Source organism: Octopus bimaculoides, chromosome 2, assembly GCF_001194135.2.
Source record: "Octopus bimaculoides isolate UCB-OBI-ISO-001 chromosome 2, ASM119413v2, whole genome shotgun sequence".
In the NCBI taxonomy this organism is placed as follows: Eukaryota; Metazoa; Mollusca; class Cephalopoda; order Octopoda; family Octopodidae; genus Octopus; species Octopus bimaculoides.
Window position 1 is genome coordinate 115,585,548 of NC_068982.1, and position 13,397 is coordinate 115,598,944.

Below are 13,397 nucleotides of genomic sequence, written 5' to 3' on the forward strand. Positions count from 1 at the left end.
GATACAAATCATTCAAGTAGAATTTAATGTTTCAACTTCTGATAAAATATCAGTAATTGTATTAGACTTAGGTAAAATTAGCACAGGAGTGGGTGTGTGGTAAGAAGCTTGCTTCCCAACCACATGGTTCTGGGTTTATTCCCACTGTGTGGCACCTTGGGCAAGTGTCTTCTATAGCCTTGGACCGACCAAAGCTTTGTGAGTGGATTTGATGGATAGAAACTGAAAGAAGTCCGTCGTGTATGTGTGTGTGTGTGTATATATATATATACACACACACACACCACATATAAGTTGAATGAAGTTAAAACATGGTCTGATTTTCATGTTTTTTATGGTATTTTAACATTAAAAAAAATATTTTGTAATGTTCATAAAGTTAAGTTAGCACTTTCATACATAGTGTAATCATCAGATTTCAAATGTGTTTAACTGACAGTTGAGTTCTTGACAACTTTAGTACCTTTTAGAATGCTCCAATAAAGTGAATTTTTAGAATACCTTTTTAACCAATTTGCATGCATCTTAAACATCACGGTTTGCCAGGCGTACCGATATTCTGTAACTTGTTTATATTTACATGCTAGAGATATTTTTTAATCCGCATCATTAACTGGTTGTTATATTATTGCTGAACTTCCTTTCGGAACAGGTTTGAACATTTTAATAAACCGTTTTTCTTTTATCTTTCTTCTAACCTCACTTGTGTCTTGTGGTTTGTAGAAAGGTAAAATTAGAAACATTTTCTGACCACATGTCTCTATATGTTGTGTTGTGCTCAATGGAATTTGGTGAACATTGGCATTCCAGATTTGTTGTCCGTGGACTCGTATGTATTTGTGTGTCTGCTTGTCCCCCACCACCATTGCTTGACAACTGATGTGTTTATGTCCCCGTAACTTAGCGGTTCGGCAAAAGAGACTGATAGAATAAGTACTGGGCTTACAAAGAATAAGTCCTGGGGTTGATTTGACTGCAGCCATGCTGGTGCTCCAGCATGGCTGCAGTCAAATGACTGAAACAAAGAATAAAAGAATATCTATTTTGGGACTGCAACTAGTGAACCTTGAGATTAATTTGATTGTATTTTTAATTGTTTTAAGTAAATTTTTACCATAATTATTGCTGATTTTCTGCCTACCATAAATCTATAAACTGGTAGATTAAGTTAGAACCTAGTCTAAGGAAACAACCACTTTATAGTAACAAGTGTTACAATTTCAAAGTTTACTCCACAGACAGTTTTCTTGTTTTGCTCATCATTATTGTCTTATATCTGCTTTCCATGTTGTTAGGGGTTGGCTGGATTGCCACATTCCAAGTTCTTATTTGCAGTTACTGCCCTCCTAGGTGTGGTTGGGGTATATATCTATCTAGCATGTTTTCTTTTGGCATAGTTTGTACTTAGACATCCTTCCTAACACTAACCATTTTACAAAGTGTACTGGGTGCGTTTTATAGTAATACAAGCACTCTTGACAAGATTATAGACTATTGGGTGTATTTTATTGTGACACCAGCATTAATAAGATTGCATTTTACCTTGCAAAACAAAAGGAGTTCCTCTCTGCTTTATATTGTCTCTGTTTGTTTAGGACAGTATAACTAATAGAGAACTTAAAAAGAGAAAACAACGGCAGAATATTGTCTAGCATGAAGAGGGGAACAGATTGATTAGGGCGGTAGAGTGGAAGAGGAGAAATGGGTGACCTTACTAGAGAAGTATTAATGACATAGAGTGAATGGAGAGATTAATGGCAGCTATATGTTTGCAGCTGCTAGAATGATTGATGGATAGTTGTAGAAATGGTTAATGTTCGGAGTACATGAGAGATAACAGTAATAGGTGATTTAAGGAGAGAAAATAGTGGTTAGCATATAGAAATGGGAGTAATGTTAGCTGGTGATGAGCATGGGTAGTGAATTTTTGAGATGATGGTGGTAAGAGTGAAGACTGTGAAGTGATAGTAAGCAAATGGGGTTTGCACCAGAAATCAATAGATTTGATGCAAACACTTGATATTCAAATAACATGATGAGACACCCTATTGGCATCTTCATGTTTGATGTTAAAAGAGAGAGTTCAACTGGTTTATGGGGTAAGCAGAAGAGCAGATAGAGATTTGGGCCTAGGAGCTTGGATATAGATATATATCCCAACTTCTACTATGTTTCACTCTGCCTGCTTGGGTAAACAGGTTTTTAACATCATGTGTTGCCAATCATGATGATCCTTTATTGTTTCCTTTGTGAGATACAACATCAATAATCACCATTTCGTTCTAAGTCTTCTTTGGTCTGCTGCTTCCACAGGTTTAATTTACTTTGAGCACTTATCACATGCTTGTACCAGTAACAATTGTCTCTGTGATATACTATATCTGATTCCTTTTCCATGCAGCTTTTGTCTCTTGCTCATTTGTGCTCTATTGTTCAACCTTAGAAATTGACAGTAAATATTGCAACAAAGATGGATAAATTCATATATTAGCATAGATAGTTTGTTATTGATATTTCATTTCAAAAGGCTATCATAAGCATTGTCAGCACCTACCATACAGATAAGTTTAAGTCTGTGGGAGCTTTTGTTTGTCATTGACTTAGTTCTCTTAGCTGAATTAGTCAAAGATTTAGAGAGAAAATTCCAAACTTGGAAACAAAAACTAGAATCAAAAGGCCTCAAAGTAAACTTAGCTAAACTAAGGTTTTAGTTTGTAAGACAGAAGAGAGAATCCCACTGTCACCAGTAAATGGTCATACTTGATGCAGAAAGGGAGCAGACAAGAATTCCTTACTGTGTAGAATTCTATCAACTGTTCTGATGGCTTCCAAGAAGTAGTTGGTAGTTTTTGTTGTCTAGGTAATCTAATTTGCAGTGGAAGTGTGTTCAGATGAGAACTGATTTGGACTCTGATAACCTATCCAATCCATGTCAGCATGAAAGAAAGGATTTAAAATTGATATGGATATTGCCAATCAAAAATATAGGTTATGCATGCAGAGATATGTTATGATTGTATGGTTGTGGAGTTCAGTCTCACTGCAGCAAGTGTCTTCTAATGTAGATTTTGGTTGACTGTGCCTTGAAAGAGGAATTGATAAATGGAAACTGGGAAGCCCTGTGTGAGTGTGTGTGTTTGCACATGCACAGTCTGAAAGGTTTTACAAAAATTTGTGTGATAGCCAATTTGATATTAGGTTTGTCAAAATGTTTCTCCATTTCAGAAGGCTATTTTCTTTTTTTTTCACTAATTATTTTTCTTTTTATGTAGATGGGCTAAATTAAAGGAAGCTCTCATTGAAAACCGTTCCAAACTTGGTGAAGCACAATCCCTCCAACAATTCTCACGTGATGCTGATGAAATGGAGAACTGGCTTCAGGAGAAGATCCAGATTGCATGTGATGAATCTTACCGAGACCCATCTAATATTCAGGTAAGGTATTAATGATCTGTCATCCTGTACATTAACTAGGCTCTATCTTTTTTATTTTATTTGCTTATTTTGCTCAATATAATTATTTCAATCTCTGTTGATTGTTTACTTTGTGACTAGTGAAATGGTCGATATTTTTCTGTTTAGAACATAACTGGTGTCAGAGATGGTGTTTAGTTGTTAATCAGTGTCAAAAAAATCATCATTGTTTTAATGTCCACTTTTCTATGCTTCTATGGGTTGGATGGAGTTCTGTTAAGCCAGACTTTCTACTTTTCCTGTTGCCAATCCTTACCTATTTCCAAGCAATGTTCCTCATGGCTAGACATGTTCTTGCAGAATAATGGAAATGAAGAACACTGTTTGTATAACAGTGATAATCATTTTACAACTCTCACATGATGTCAAGACAAATAGACAAGTATACATACACTATATACACATATATACATTGAGCTTCTTTCAGTTTCCATCTACCAAATTTATTTACAAGACTTTTTTGGTGTGAGGCTATAGTAAAAGACATTTGCTCAAGGTGTCACACAATGGAACTGAACTTAAACCTGTGTGGTTGGGAAGCATACTTAACCACACAGCCACACCTAAAAGAAATTCCTTATCTAAGAGAATTGATTAATAAGAATGTAAAACCGATTTAGCTTTAGTTTTAACTGAAAAATTTTCAAGAAATTTGTTCATGTAACATTTGCTGAAAACCTGAAGTTGAAAGATAGATTTGAAATTGTCTCTAAATTCTATTTCTTACTGAATGAATCTGTCTGAGAACATGTATACATTGAATGTTCTGGTGGTTCTTACTTGCTCTCTACTTAATCATTTGTCAGAAATGTTGCAGTGAGTTGTCATTTCATTGCTGTTCTCTGGTTGCTTTTGTTTTCTACTTTCTTCTCTCTTTCTATCTGTCTTTCTTTTCAGCTCTTTGTCTTGTTATTCTGTTTAATCTGATCCTTTCCTTGAAAATTATTTCATGCGGTGTTTCTTTCCATCTGACCATTGCAGGAGTTGAATGTGGAGAGAAACAGCTGGGTACAGGAGGTACAAGTTGACCTGACCTCTGGGTTCTCTCCCCTTCTTCATTTTCATACCCCTCCCTTTCCTTACTCTTCTCCTGCTTGTTTCTTTCGTTCTCTCCAACCTCATTTCCATTAATGTGAATGTTTGCAGTGTTGTTGCTTCCATGTTTTAACTGTCCCAATTCTTACAGAAATGTTTATGGCAAGCCATTTGTTTTGGTTCTGAGTCTACTGAACCTTACTGTATATGCTTTATCTATGTTACTGTCAAAGCTAAACTATTAATAAACAACTTCAGAACTCTTGGAATTGTACTTGTTTGGCAAGTGACTTGAATAGTTAAAAATGAATTCCCCACAATATAGTTAAAAGATCATCCCAGCTCTATTGATGATGTTTAGCTACTCCTATAACTGAATTATTTTCACCTCTTAAACCTTATGTAATGTGTGTGTCACATTCAAAATAAGCTGTTGCTCTTGCTACTATTGTATTATTCAACTTAACTCTTTTACTGGTGCCACTCATTGAACTGATCCATTCTGGAGCAGAATAATTTAATTTTGCCTTGTTTTAAGCATTAAAGCTTATCAGATGTGTCAGTTATGAAACAATATCCCCCCTCATCTTTTATCATTATAGTTCCTCAGTGACAGCATCTTTTTATCTTGACTAGTAGAGACAGAAAACCTTTCAAATTAACCTTTTAAGTTTTACTTAATAAAAAAATTCATATCTTTTGCTTTCCTTGCTCTCTCTCTCTCTCTCTTTCTCTCTCTCTCTCTCTCTGTCTCTCTCTCTCTTTCTCTCTCTCCCCCCCCCCGTACTGCATGAGCCTGCTCCCTTCTTTATATGAAACATTGCGATCTCTCAGGAATTTCATTTAATGTTAAATTTGAATCAACTAACCAAATTGTATTTTGTCTGTTTGTGTGCATTGCATTTGAAGTGAGAGAATTAATGTTTTGCCAATATTGACAGCAAAAAGGACAATAAAAAAATTAGTCCACAATTAACTCCTTGATTATTTCTACAACAAACTGATTGCCATCATTGATGATAAAACTTGGTTTTCCGTTGTAGAAAACTGCATCTTTTGAATATACAGAGAGCATTGGAATGCTTGTTTAGTCAATTCTCATTAACTGTAACTCAACTCTTTACTACCAGATTTTATAAGTCTATATGTATGAAGCTGCAAGAAATATATTCCTCATGCAAAGTTGATGAATCAAACTTCATTAGAGAAGTATCAATATTCTAAAAATTTGATGGAAAAAAACATTTCCTAACTTTTTCTTTTCAATCCTATACTATTGAAAAGGACTTGAGTTATTGGGTCTAATTTAATCTTAATTCATACATAGTATTTAGAAGGAATTTCATTCTAAAATATCTAACAGAACTTGGTTACCTGTATTTAAACCTGGTTTCTTGTATTAGTCAATGCATTGACAGATAACAATCAACTGGCATTGCATATCAATTTGTTTATTGCTCTTGTTGTGTGCATCTTGTAAATTTTCATACCTTATATTATTTATTAAAATGCCATTAATTATGGATTTTATATTAAATGCCTTCTACTTTCCTCTTTAATATCAATTACTGTTAAATAGCTGTTTTTTGTGTGTGACTAAGAAAAAGTGTCATTTTTGTTCACTATGGATGACACATTGGATAATCCACATACTTTTGTAACTGAAGGAGTGGAGATTAACATTGGTTCTTCATGTAGTTGAAAAGATATTAGAAAACACTGAATAAAGCTATTTTCTTCAAATGTTTTTGAAGTTTCACTTCTAAGTAGTTAATACAGAATGATTGTTGAGACTTTAATTTCTAATATATATATTTGTAATAATTCAGTTATTGTTGTCCTTGCCACTGATGTTGCTTTCTGTTTTTGTCTGCCCTTAATTTAAATGAAGCTCCATTGTGGAGTACTTTGTAACAGAGAATACCTTGTAAATTCAGGTGTTCAAAACAATTTATGCAAACAGCTAAGTTTTCAAACATATCTTCTAATGCTAACAAGAATGAATAAAGTTGTGTAAACTATAGCCTAAAGATATTGTTAGCAGTAATTTTAGAGAACTGTATGTGACACAAATTTGATATATTTATTCTTCTCAGAGCAAACATCAGAAACATCAAGCTTTTGAAGCTGAACTGGCTGCCAATGCTGACCGATTACAGGCCTTATTATCAACAGGTAATAGTAAGTATCCAGGGATTCAACTGCTAATTCCTGGTGTTTATTTCTTTGAGGAAATATGTGTATTGTCAAATTTCTTGTTAGTTAATCCTCTTTATTTTTGGATTAAGTGAGCATTCTGTTTGCTTAGTGTGTTTATCTATGTAGAATACAAATATATTCCTGAAATTGATGCCATAAAAACTGTCAAGCACATTACATTGGCAATAACAGATATAAGCAATGTATTAGGTTTTGTGCCTGAGGTCATATAACTACACGTATGATCTTGTTCTTCATGCAGACTTGATTGATCGTTCCCAATGTGCTGGTTCAGAAGATGCAGTACAAGCCCGACTTGAAAGTCTCTCAAATCAATGGGAGTCTCTTGTAACAAAATCAACTGAGAAAAGCGAAAAACTGAAAGAAGCCAACAAGCAACAGTCTTACAATGCCGGCGTTAAGGATATTGATTTCTGGTTGGGTGAGGTATGACTACCATTATTTCTTTCTCCAAATTAACAGTTTATCATCAACATTTCTCATATTCTTTTCAGACTTTGTTTTGTCCATTGTTTAGGATGCTGTTTGTCAACTTTTGCTATATTCCATAGGTGGAACAAATGTTGGCGTCTGAAGACTATGGCAAAGATTTGGCTTCTATCCAGAATCTGCTTAAGAAACATCAACTTCTTGAAGCTGATGTTGGTGCTCATGAGGTAAGTAATGCATTATTTCATATGAACTTGAATATAATCTATTACAAACTTGCATCATTTCCTCAAATGTCCAGATTATTTTCTAAAGGGTACACATTTGTCATATAATATTTGTCTATAATTCAGTGACTAGACAGTTCAGTTTAGTATATTTATGTATAATGTCATGTGTAAATGTCCCTCCAATAATCAATTGAAATAGTGAAAAAGAAGGTAAAAATGTTATATGAAGCCCTCTATTAAACCTAGGAAAAGCGGTTCCCTTTTGATATCCAACTCATGATAAACTTACTACAGACAGGTTTTTGATGTATTGATTATTGGAAATACTGTTTAAAGAAATCTCTGAAACGCATAGTTCCTATAAAAAAAGTCAATGGTAGTATGTTTAAAACCTTAAATTGTTATTGAAATAAAGTAACATATAATACAATTACTAGCTAAAGGTTTATACATATTAACTTACTGTATAATTTGATCTCCTTTTATTTTTTAATTTTACTACTAAATTTATCAGGCACAGGCATAGCTGTGTGGTAAGAAGTTTGCTTTCCAGATGGAAACTACAAGAAGCTTTGTCGTGTGTCTGTATTTATGACTGTAATCAGTATGCCGAGTTGCGTCCCTTTACAGAAAAAAAAAAATGACGTAGCCATTTAATAGAGTAATAAAGTAAATATTAGACTGAATAATGAGATTTATATGATTGACACATGCCTCAGCATGGTTCAGTCCAAAGAGTGAAACTAGTAAAAGCATAAAGTATAGGTTGTGAGGGATATTTCACAACAGAATTGATGGAAGGAGGAATGGGTTTTAGAGAGTCTGCTAGTTCTGAGGATTTTATGGGTTAGATTATTATTTGTTTTGATGTGATTATCTAAAATTAATGCCATTAAAATTTCTCATCTCTAATCACCTTTCTCTTCTATTATTTATTTTATATTTGAGTAATTTCGTATTCAGGATTTCACATTGCTTTTCTTCCTTCAGTGGTCAATAAAAACAAGTACCAGATATACATTGAAATTCTAGTTAATTGACAATAGTACCTTTCGTTACAAAATTATATATAAAGAAAGAATGTAAAGATTGCAAATGATTCTATTAAGTCTTTTTTCAATTTAGGATCGTATCAAAGATTTGAACACTCAAGCTGACCAGTTTTTAGAAGCTGGGGTCTGGGATGTTGACAGTATTGCCGAACGTAAGAAGACAATTAATGAAAGATACGAAAGGTAATAATGCATTTAATAGACTAAACCTTAAATTGTTTAGTTACCTTGTTTTAAAAAATATCCTTTCATCGTTTTTCTCTCTTTTTTTTTTTTTTACTTTAGAATTAAAGAGCTTGCTGAACAACGCCGTCTTAGGCTCAGTGAGTCTAACACTAGGCACCAGTTCATGAGAGATATTGATGATGAAGAGGCTTGGATTAAGTATGTTAGCTCTTAATTTCTATTTTTGGTAGAAATTATAGTTATTATTGTTAGAATTTGGAAGAAAATTAACAAAAACCATTTTCCATTCTAGAGAAAAGAAAATTCTTGTTAATTCTACTGACTATGGTCGTGATTTAACTGGGGTTCAAAACTTGAGGAAAAAACACAAACGACTTGAAGCTGAGCTGAATAGTCATGAACCAGCCATCCAGGTAATATTTTTATATTCCAGTTGACATTTCATGGGTGCTTTATATATTTTCTTTGTATCTTTTGGGCTCATTATTATTTTAGATTTGAAGTTGCCTTCAATTTGATACTTTTCTTTTCAGTTTGTCCAGGAAACTGGCCGCCGTCTGATTGCTGAGTCCGATATTAATGTTGCTGACATAGAAGCCCGTCTTAATGGCTTGGCACAAAGTTGGCAAGAACTAAACCAGCTGTGTGTCCACAGGTCTGTAGCTTTTCCCGGATTTTGCAGTAATTGTTGTTGGCTTCATTATCGATTTTGCTAAAATCAATTTTGAATTTCATTTCTTATATGGTACTTCTCAATTTTACCTCTGGAATAGCACTTATAGAAAGTCTCTTAGTTAGATTGCCAGTTGACTAAGTTTTGCTGTCGCTTGTAGGTGGATTGGAAATAGTCTTTTGCCTGCTTCCTATACCAAGTCAAGGAAGTCCTATTTTAGATCAATGGTATCAACATGGGTGCTCTCAGTAGCAAGCCCTCATATTTTGTTGTCTGTATTACAGATTTAGTATCCTATCTAAATAAAAGACAAATATTGTTTGATGTTATAATGTACTCTTGTATAAATGTATATTCTCTTCGCGTTTAACTTAATATCTGGTTTGTATTTATATTGTTGCTATTTTATAAAAGCTAACTCTAAATTCTACATGCTACATAAAGTTGTGCATTTTTGCTTGATATCTTAAGTGATCATTGTTTCTTTTACAGAGGTCAGAAACTAGAACAATCATATGCATTCCAACAATTTACAGCCAATGTTGAGGAGGAAGAAGCCTGGATAACTGAGAAACTACATTTGTTATCTGGTGGAGATTATGGTGACACTATGGCTGCCGTACAGGTAATTTATTTTCACAGATGTACAGAGTGATTTTTAGTAAAACTTTGATTGGAAAGAACATGAATTAAAAAAAAAAGACATGGTAGTTACTTGATTGACTCAGTTACAATTTCTTACAGTGGGTATGAGGTGTTAATGAATCTTTTTATATGGTGAAGGTGTGTTTTTGGACATTAAGAATAACAAAAAACAAAAATATTCCAATTTTTTTTTTAGAGTTTTAAGTTGATCCTGATTTAAAAATCATTTAAAAATAACTTGCGACCAGAAGATAATATAGAACAATGTAGGTGCAGGCATGGCTTTGTGGTTAAGTTTGCTTCCTAACAGTGTGGTTTTAGGTTCAGCCCCACTGCATGGCACCTTGAGCGAGTGTCTACTATAGCTCCAGGCTGACCAAAGCTTTGTGAGTGGATTTAGTAGACAGAAACTAAAAGAAGCTTGTAGTCAGGCAGGGTGTGTGTAATACATGTATGTGCTTGTGTCTCCTGGTCCTGACATTACACAATGGTTCTAAACAAGCATCACTATCATACAAGTGGCTGTTTGTTTTCAATCTTATGTGAAAACGTGTTCAGCCATAGGAAAATATTACTTTAAAACAATTGAGGTTTGGTGACAAGAAGAACCTCAACAAATTTAAAACAACAAATTGTGTCTAATTCATGCAAGCATTGAAAAGTGAACATTAAAACAATAATGATGACTCTTAAACATGTTTTAGTGAATTTGTATTGAGTGAGAGAATTCAGTGTTACATTGCATTTGTCGTTTGTAAAATACTAGTCAAATCTTATCTTAGCTTCTATATTTATATTGATTTGTCTTATATTGTTTGTAGGGTCTGCTCAAGAAACATGAGGCTTTTATAACAGACTTCCAAGTTCACAAAGACAGATGCATGGAGATTCAACGAGAGGGGCAGAATTTAATTGATGAGGTATGAATTATTTTTATTTTTCTCTTTATATCTTGATTTGTTTATTCCAATAAGGGAGTCACTTTTGTACTGATTAAGTTCCTGTTTTGTATTGCATATAATAATTTCTGCTGGAGGCAGAATTGTTTTGTGAATAAAATTGTTTCAACTATAGTCTTTTTTTTTTTCAACAATTGATAGCATTTCAAGTAATAAGATAACTTTTGTTTTAAATATCATAAAAAATGATGCATTTGATATTTGTATTCAATATTTTATTGAATGTCTCTTCAGAACAATCACAATGCTCCAGCCATCCAACAACGTATCAATAGTCTCCAAGAAAAGTTGGCCTCCCTTGAGAATGCTGCAGCACAGAGACACACAGGGTTGGTTGACAATTCTGCCTTCTTACAGTTTATTTGGAAGACTGATGTTGTGGAAAGCTGGATTGGTAGGTGTATATTTTTGTTTTGTTTCGGCTAATATTGGTTGGGTGGAATCAACATATGATTTATTACATTCCGATAAGGCTAGAGAAAAAGGAATACCGCCTTTATAGCAAGATGCTTGTTTCTGTCTCTGTCATACTCTAACCTTTCATCATCTGACACAAGATCATCTCCTTCAATGTCCCCTCCCCTCTCCTTGTCTTGCAAGTTGCTTGGTGACTCTGCTGGTGCTGATGCCACATAAAAAGCATCCTGTCCACACTGATCATTACCGGATCCAACAACTTGATACCTCTATAATTCTTTGTATGCAAAGCGTCACCTTTACCTTTGTAGCAGTTGACTATGGTGCTGCTACACCAGTCATTGGGTATAACTCCTTTGTGTATCACCTGGTCAACTATATGGGTGACAAGGCTATAGCCGACACTGCCAGATATTTTGAGCATCTCTGCAGTGATTCCTGATGGGCCAGGGGCTTTCCCTGTCTTCATACTCTTGATTGCTTTGCTTTATCTGCCAAGGTACTGTCAATTAGGAAAGCTGGTCCCTCTGTTGGGTCGACATTCGGCAGACTCTCTTTCTCCTATTCATCCTCTTTATTAAGCAACCTTTCATAGTGGCGTCTCCAAACCTCTCTCTTTGCAGCCTCGTCTAGTGCAAGTGAGCCATCATCCATGCGGACACATTTCTCTCCTACGACATCACAAATCTCTCTCACACACTGTCTTGCAACACGAAATACTTCAAGTCTTTGGTCCTCATGGCGCAGAACATTGGCAAATTTTTTCTTATCTGCTTCTGGCTGAATAAACCTGTCTCCCAGCTTCCCTTCTGGCAGTCTGATACAATTCCCTGCTATCTTTGTTCTTCCAGTCCTTCCAAGCCTGTTTCTTTTGTCTAATAGCCCTGTCAACAACATTGTTCCACCACGACGTTATTTTGGGTCGAGAGGGGACTTTGCACCATCCACAGATCTGGTCAGTGGCCCTCAGCAGGTTGTCCTGTAGAAACCTCCAGTTGTCTTCCACATTATGTGATGTTATATCCCATTCTATTTTGTTGAAGGCTTTGAGTAATATGTCTCTAAATCTCTGTCCATTTGTGGGATCTTTAAGCTTCCAGACCCTTCTCCTCCAAGCTGGTCTACTTCTGGGCATCCATTTAGCCCTGATCCCGAAGTTGCTAACTACTATGTTGAGGGGTACATTCTTCGCCTGGGAAGGTTTTGGCATTTATAAGCAGCCCTCTTTCCCTTTTTCTGGCGAGGATGTAGTCAATTTGGCTAGTGCGTGTGACAGGCGGGTTTCCTGGAGTTGGTATTGTAAGCCATAAGATCATTTGCATCGCAGAACTCCAGCAGTCTGGTTCCCTCCTCATTGCGGGAACCAAAGCCATAGCCTCCATATACGCCATGGAAGCCCCCTGCATGTTGTCCAACATGTCTATTGAAATCAACAGCCACAAAGAGAAGGTCTCTGTCATTCGTTGACGAGGTAGTCTGCAATAGGGTGTCATAAAATTGGTCTTTCTGCCCATCCGGTAGCCCTGGTTGAGGGGCATAGGCCGAGATAACAGTAGCTAACCTATGGTGAAGCACTAATCTAATCTTAAGTACTCTGTCGCATACTCTAACTACCTCTATTACCTTATCCACCCATTTCTCCGCAAGAAGTATACCCACACCCTCAACCCCATCAGTGTTCCCTGCCCAGAAAATCTTGTACCTGTGTTCTTTGACTGTGAGGAACCTAGCGGAACCTCCTCTCCACATTACTTCTTGGATGCAGCACAAATCTACATGTCTCCGTTCAAGCATCTCAACAATCTCACCAGACCTACCTTTCAGTGTGCTGCCGTTGAGTGTGCCAACTCTGAGGGTGTGGGAGGTGTGGGCGTGTGAGACCCTGGGATGAGGGACAGCAGTGTCATGTACCTGAAAAGAAAGCTTGCATTTGGCAGAATTCATAAACAAAGAATAGCCTACAACGTACATACACTATGCCATTTTTATGCGCTATATGATCGATAAACCCTAGGTAGGGGTGGGGATGGCATTAGGCCCTTAGAAGTGTTCGCGGGAGACAACCAAAGGATGATAG

General features: G+C 35.6%; 1 protein-coding gene across 15 annotated transcripts in view; it reads left to right on the plus strand.

The window, feature by feature from the left end:
- The window catches only part of LOC106879353 (spectrin alpha chain), a 93,630-nt gene that overhangs the window by 68,683 nt on the left and 11,550 nt on the right, over positions 1 to 13,397 (plus strand). For 8 of the 15 annotated variants that reach the window (XM_052978638.1, XM_052978640.1, XM_014928861.2 and 5 more), the window contains 11 exons: positions 3,273 to 3,435; positions 6,606 to 6,690; positions 6,971 to 7,155; positions 7,281 to 7,385; positions 8,514 to 8,623; positions 8,726 to 8,824; positions 8,919 to 9,039; positions 9,160 to 9,281; positions 9,792 to 9,924; positions 10,766 to 10,864; positions 11,138 to 11,297. In XM_052978638.1, the coding sequence (XP_052834598.1) occupies positions 3,273 to 3,435; positions 6,606 to 6,690; positions 6,971 to 7,155; positions 7,281 to 7,385; positions 8,514 to 8,623; positions 8,726 to 8,824; positions 8,919 to 9,039; positions 9,160 to 9,281; positions 9,792 to 9,924; positions 10,766 to 10,864; positions 11,138 to 11,297 (1,382 nt within the window). Of the gene's footprint in view, positions 1 to 3,272; positions 3,436 to 4,455; positions 4,492 to 6,605; positions 6,691 to 6,970; positions 7,156 to 7,280; positions 7,386 to 8,513; positions 8,624 to 8,725; positions 8,825 to 8,918; positions 9,040 to 9,159; positions 9,282 to 9,791; positions 9,925 to 10,765; positions 10,865 to 11,137; positions 11,298 to 13,397 lie in introns of all 15 variants that reach the window. The other 7 variants (XM_052978633.1, XM_052978636.1, XM_052978637.1 and 4 more) reach the window with 3 other exon arrangements.